Source organism: Cystoisospora suis, assembly GCF_002600585.1.
Source record: "Cystoisospora suis strain Wien I chromosome Unknown contig_1997, whole genome shotgun sequence".
In the NCBI taxonomy this organism is placed as follows: Eukaryota; Apicomplexa; class Conoidasida; order Eucoccidiorida; family Sarcocystidae; genus Cystoisospora; species Cystoisospora suis.
The window spans coordinates 5,233-12,106 of record NW_027154796.1 but is presented as its reverse complement, the minus strand read 5'-3'; the positions used below and the strand labels follow the sequence as shown (position 1 = coordinate 12,106).

At 52.7% G+C, this 6,874-nt stretch overlaps 1 protein-coding gene across 1 annotated transcript; it reads left to right on the top strand.

Moving 5' to 3' along the window:
• Positions 1-4,350: 4,350 nt before the first annotated feature.
• On the top strand, positions 4,351-6,224 carry CSUI_004312 (uncharacterized protein; the record flags this gene model as incomplete). Its single annotated transcript, XM_068064505.1, has 2 exons — positions 4,351-5,063; positions 6,056-6,224. The coding sequence occupies 2 exons, from the start codon at positions 4,351-4,353 to the stop codon at positions 6,222-6,224; spliced, it is 882 nt and encodes a 293-aa protein (XP_067923514.1).
• Positions 6,225-6,874: the final 650 nt, after the last annotated feature.

Below are 6,874 nucleotides of genomic sequence, written 5' to 3'. Positions count from 1 at the left end.
TCTTGCCCCGCTCTACTACATGTACTGAGGTCTTACTTTCCCCATTTTTTCACTCAACCTGCCCATAAATACTTCCTGACTCCCAGCAACATCCAACAGGCCCGCTTCTCCCCGCACGTTCGTCACTGCGTTCACCGACATTGTTAGCTGTCCTGCTCTCTTCTCTCTCCACTATTCCTCTGTCTCCCTCTGTTTTCTCTGGTGTTGGTCTCTGCTTGTTTCTTGCCGCTTCTTCGTTTGCGCTTCATCCCCCTTACATTCTCTCCGGGTGAAGCAGAGTCGCTGTCGCCCCCTTCATGGATTGCCAGCTCCTTCATATCGTGAAGGCTCTACTTCGGTGTCCTTTTTCGAATGGTACTGTTTTCTTCCGTCTCTTCTCAGAGGATTGGCCAGCCAGTGAAACTGGGCCAGCAAGGAATGAGAGGAAGCCTCTCCCACGACCACGTGGGCGACTGCCTATACAGAATCCTTGATCTGCAGGGTATATCCCTACAGTATTGATGTGAAAGGTACACACACTGTGCGGTTCGGAGCGAGTCGGCTTATATACATGTATCTTTCTTCTTTGTGGCGGTGAAAGAATCAGAAGGGTACTTCGAAGTCTCACGACTTCGGTGAAAGACATGTGGTTTTCTTCATTGGCGTCCGGCGCGAGAGAATGCATTAGACTCAAGAGAACCAAGTCCGTTCTGCTGCCGTAGTGGAATCCTGCTGCGCCACCCTGGAGTGCTCACCAGGAACCAAACCGACTTCGAGCAACGGCAACGTCTTGTGAAGGCGGACACTGCCGTGCACTAAATACTGCACTTCGAGGGCAGTTTGTCTTGTCTCTCTTTTCTGTCCCACTATTGTGACGGGAGAGTGAGTAATCTGTCTTCCTACACTTCCAGACAGGGCTCGAGGGATGTTTCAATTTCCCTCCCCCGGTGCGCTGTAGGAAGGAAGAGCGGCTACACATAAGATGACAATCTGATAGATCCCCGGGCGCAGCAGAGCTGCTTTCTCCCGCTGATGGTTCGTTAGCTCCCTCCCACCGGGGGGGCTCCGGTTTAGATGCCTTATAGTGGCTCAATGAGTTCTACTTTCTGCCCTTCTTCTCCGGGGGTCAAGTAGCCAGGTGAAGTAGAGGTGCAGCACGATAAAACCGCCCCCCCCACTGTGTCCGCGTCGGAGTATCGATACGCTGCACCCGGCCCGCAGAATCCAAACTCTACACTGTTGGCGTGAAGTGTGTACACATCGTACCCTTGTACTCAAGAATCTGTACATACATAGTCAAATACAATTACATACCCTTCCTTCTGTCCTATTTAGTGGTGAAAGAATCGAAGGGGCATTTTCTGCGGTCTCGTGACTTCGGCTCAAGGCGTTGGGGCTTCTTTACGCTCATGGCCTCTTTCTCCCAAAGGTCCGGCCGGCCAGCCGCCTCGAGCTGAAATCTCGTCCATTCTTCTGTCTTCCAGTGTACACAGTGTACTCACTGAGTTCGGGAACTTCCTCACGCGTATCTGCGTGCAGGAGGATGCGGTGAACCTATTTCTGATTCGCGCTGTCGCAGACGAGAGAACGATACTCCTGGTTTTATGAGATTTCCACCACCCACGTGGGACACGGACAGGGCATCCAGTCCTGGGGCCACCAAGAACCAAAGCACCTCAGTTCTCTGCGTGGCGAAACACTATTGCAGGGAGAAGAACCATGATCGCTTCTTCAGTGAGATTGCGTCATTCATGGTGCAGTGCCGAGGCAAAGGCCGCTACACGCAGTGTCACCCAGCCCAATGCGCAAAGTGAGAAAAAGCGAGACGTAGTCTGGTCATCTGTCTGCTCATCTCGGAGCCCGTTCTACGGCAGCACTGGTTTTTCGGGCACAGTGACGGATATGCCACACGAAGCGAGCAACTTTTCCCCGTTGCCGGGAGCGCAGAAGTAGCATAAGTGCTCGTCGTCGGTTCCGGCTGCACCGGGAGTGACTTTGGATCACGGACTTCTCCCGGACAACATCTTCGTTTCTCGGCACGGTCCCTCGGGTGTGGATCCAGGAGCGCGCACGCTGAGGTCCCCCGATCTGCTGCCACACTGGTTCTCGGATAGCTCACCACGGTGAGCACGTGAATTTTTCTCAGCTCACCGGAGTTCAGTTTCGAGTTTTAGACGGAAGCTTCGTCCACCGGGTAAAGCTTTGAACTGTTGTTGCACCTGAACGGTCCCCACTCAGCCTGTGCTCAAGACGTTCGGTCTGGCACGTTTTGGACTCGACAGGGGGAGGCGCAGGTGAAACTACTGCCGCTACTTGTGGTGAATGAGTCTAGCACTCACACCTCCATGAACGAGACACGGCCCGAGACCGGAGAGAGATAAGACTTCGATATTGAGAAGGGCTGTCATTCGACGATCAACGGAAGCATTCGCATTGTGATTTCCGGGCCTAAGAAAATTGTAGTGGTTCATGGAGATATTGCCCTCGAAAGTGAAGGGGGAACATGCCCACAAGGCTGCTATACTGTTTGTACCGTAATCCTCAGCGACACGTTACAAGCCAGGCAGGACCACTGGTGGATGCGTGATGTTCTGAGAGGGCCCGTTTGCAAGCGTTCGCCCTCCACCAGAGCAGGAAAGTCGGGAACTTTTTGCAGTTGACTAGTAACGGCGCCACGCCCGAGTCCACCGGACACTAGGACATTGCCCTTGTGCAGCAACAGTCCGGGGCGACTCTGCGATGTTTCCGTAATCCGGTGAAACGAATTTCGTCTCCATGGAGCTGACGCAGCCCGGCGAGACTCTGGCGTCATGGAGAAAAACAAAAACTCTTGGCAAGTTCCAGTTCAGAGAGTCCAGAAGACGCCTTCCCTTTCTTTCACGACCAGAAAGATCAAGGAAAGAGACACACGCATTCAGACAGCAATGTTGAGTACCCCGGTACAGTGTGTATGCATTTCACAAGAAAAGGGAAGAAGACAAAAGGCGGTATGACGGGTAGCTGTGCACAGTGGAAACGCAGGTGCTCGGAGGAGGAGAGACGGCTCTTAGAATTGTTTCGCGGCAAAAGAGATTGACCTCCTTGGAGATGAATCGATGTAGCATTTGAGCGTGCAAAAACGATTTCTTTCCTCAAGCGTCTTCCCCTGTCTGCTTGTATTCATCACGGCGCTCAGACTCAAAATTCCGAGCCGCTGCGCCCTGGCTGAGGGCTCCTCAAACACGCCAGAGAACAGTTCTTCACGGACAGACGACCCAAGTAACACGGATCAAGTTGCACGCGTAGGCAGCTACACGTCCGAGGGTAGACGACGCGCTTGTACAGAGAACTTGTGCACAACGCAGGCAGTGCACAGAACCGAAGAGTAGACGACAGCGCTGTCAAATTAGGAGCGGAGTTACTGGGCGAGGCTTCCGTCAGTGGAGCGGTATCCGTGCAGGAACAGGACAAAACGGGTTGGTCCGGCTTGGTCCAGAGAATATTTTTTTCTTGACTGCTTGGCCGGTCTAAGAGAAAGGCAAGGAAACTTGTAGGGGGTGTTTTTGACCTGGCCCCTCTCCGTCAGAGGTATCTCTCTGTCTATGAGGCCGTGATGCTCTGGGCTTTCATTCAGGGTATGCAACCTCATATACGGTGCTATAGAGTGTAGAGCTTTCGCCTCACAGCTTGGCTGGAATCGGTACTATGCAGATGGGCGGTGCAGTGTACCTACTCCCCTCAGGGACGGAGTGTAGAGCTGTCGTCACTTGTCTTGCTCTTGTAGTCAACAGCGCCGCTTAAACCCTACCCCACAGACGAAAGATCAGTAGAAGCGACATCAGCACTGGAAAGCACAACTGATGCAAAATCGGCACCGTGCTGATTTAAGGAACTGTCACCGGCTACAGCGTGTAGCTCATCATCAGCTTGTCCTTACCTGACTCTGTTGTTCTTCCACATCGAGAATCTCTCCCGCCAAGAGCCGAGGTGGTACGAATTTCTTGTCTCGTAGGAGATGCCTTCCTTCTTTTTCTTTGGCTGAAAACTCACTCTGGTCGCTTTCTTCTTGGACAGGTTGTAAAACCCACAGAAACTGGCCTTCTCTCCTGTTCCGGACGGCCACGCTGACACTCGGCTCAGACTACTCATCTGACGACAATCTGGTCGTCTCCCCTGTGTCCCACTATTGTGAAGCACAAATGAACGGCTGCTTTCTCACCCTCTCGCACGGGGCCCCGCAGACCTCCGCCCCCCCCCTCCCCTCGGTCTGTTTATTGTGAATCACGTCACAAACGGTCCCGCGTACAAATGTGTAGCGCTTCTGCGGGTATAGTTTCCTTCACTCTAACGGACAATATCCCCTCAAATCACTCTCTTTCGAAGGCCGTAGTCATGATGAAGGTGCTTCCTGTTGAACGTCGAATAAATGCTCTGACCAGTGTAGGTCTCATCCTTCTGTCGTTTTGCAGGCCTTGTCCCGGTCCAGTCGCGGGCGCTAAACTCACCCAACTGGACGGGGTGAACACTGAAGATGGACAAAAGGTCGAGCCTCGCACATGCGCGGATGGGACTAAGGACCTCATGCTGACTGGCAAAAGTGAGAGTATTTCGTTCAAATGCCCAGTGGGTTCGAACCTTTACCCTGTGGAGCAAGCGTCGGCCGGAGGTCGGGCTGCGGACCTGGATCCTAACGCCCTGAACAAAGTCTACGTGCTCACACCAGAGGCGAGGGAAGCGCAGCAGTGTGGCCCCAGTCTAGGGGAGCTCAAGGCGCTCGTGCCGGGATCGACACTCGAGGAAGTCAAGACAGGACCAACGAAGGACCTTGGTCAGGACGCCGGCAGCCAGAAGGTGTTCAAGCTCACTCTCGGTGCCGCCCAACCCAAAGAAACACACTTCTGCTACACTTGCACTGTTGTCCATGCTGGCCGAGCCAGCGAGACAAAGAAGTGTAGCATATTTGTGACGGTGCCACAGGTGCCGAATCCAGTGCAGCCGCCGAATGGGCAGACCGGTGACCAGACAGACAAGCCGACAGATCAACAGACCGAGTCTGGCTCTAGTTCGCAATCGGTGTTCAGCTGGTTCATACTAAGCGCTGCAAGGTGTGCAGTGGGGTTGATGGTTTACCACTGAAACACTGTGTTTCTCAGAACAACGAAAAGACGCTTTTTTCATGCTTCCTCGAGTACTGTTTGACCCCGATCCGTACATAGAAGGACAGCCTCTCTGACCTTGAAGACACCGGAATTGACTGCGCTGCCTTCCGCGGCTGACGGCTCCTGTGATATCGTAAAACAGTTCCGTCGCTCTAGGGAACAAGAAGCAAGGAAAGGAGATTATCATTTCCATGCAGGCGGAAGCTCGTGTCACGCACGGTACAAGTAGACGAAGTGCACAGTACCTGCACAAATTGCGTCCAATGTATGGACTGTAGAAGGAAGAAATTACCCGAATTATTCCAGGGTGGCTGGCGGACGGCTCAATCTCGCGACTAGGGTGTGGTCCATAGAACAACTCCGTATACTGGTCCGGAGTTGTGACACTCCCAGATTTAGCTCTGTCGGTGTTTCACGAGTAGACAGAAGAGACAGAAAGATACGCCTATGTATATATTTATATACGTACGCATATCTGTCTGTATTATACCCGGACTTGAGGACAATGGTACACTCCGGGCCGATATTGTAAAGCAGGTAATCTGCGGATGAGTGGTGCAGTGTAGGTACGCTTGCCCGTGCTCTAAGCAGAGGCTTTCCTCTCTCTGTGTGCTGCTCCAGTTTAACTCGCTGTTCGAAGCCCTCTTGCCTGAAGAGGGAGAAAGACCGTAGAAGTCTACCGGCACTAGCAGCTGCAACTGAAATGGAGTCTGGAGGGTGTGAACGGGCGGGTTCACAGGAGGGAGGAAGCCGTTCTGCTCTGTCGAGCTTCGTAGTAGATCATCCCCGCCACCTTGTCCCTCCCCAGAGTTGTCCGTCTTTCGGATCGAGAAACGGCTTTCCCAAACGCCCGGGTGAACGGACGCCTTCTGCTTTTGAGGCTTGTTTTCGTTTCTCCTCTTCTTTCCTACTGTCATTTCTTTTGTCATGTGCTTCAGAGTTCTGATCTGCTGTGCTCCAGCAAAGTTACGTGGTAGTGTCGCAGATAGAATGGCTAACAAGAAAGAAGCCCCTCCCCGAACTCAGCTTTCTCTTCGCGTTGTCCAACCTGAAGAAAAGGGAGACGTGACTGCGAATGCGTTTGACGTGAAGGGACGAAAGCGGTGACTTGGGTAGCTGTGTGCACAGCCTTGGAGCGAAATTCACTGTAGGGTACAGCGGGAGGAGAGGAGTGGCGGGGGCGCAGGAGAGCCTATAAAATTGAGGCAGGCCCTCTGGGTAGCCTGCCGCCCCCCGGGAAAGAACAAGGCGAAGACTCATGAAGATAGAGAGAAAGAAACAAACCGAGTCATGATTGCGGCCTGCGTCTCATTCTTACCTGGCCACAAAAGAGCAAAAGGCGGACAGAACGAGAGAGAGGGAGTAGAAAATAAGAAAGGGAATGAAACCGAGGAGGGAAGCCATACTCATATTTCCAAAGCGTTTGTATGCTTCATATGATTTGTCCCCAAAGAAGTCTATCTCCTTCGGGCCCAAAACAAGAAGGCTGTGTTCGAGATAGATCTCAAGAACTACACAGATAAAGTTCCGTCTTCTGGCTACCTCAGCGTACACCTCCTCTTCCCTTCGAGCCCACATGTATGCCTTGTCTCTACCTAGTTTTCATATTGTTTCTTCCTTGCTTTTTCATTCTGGTTGACCGCCCTTCTCTACGTACTTTCTGTATCCTTTCGGCCATGCACACTCGCAAACTCGTGTCTTGACCTCATCGCCATTGTTGTGCGACCGTACTCTCCTCTCTCTCTGTTCTCCTCTCC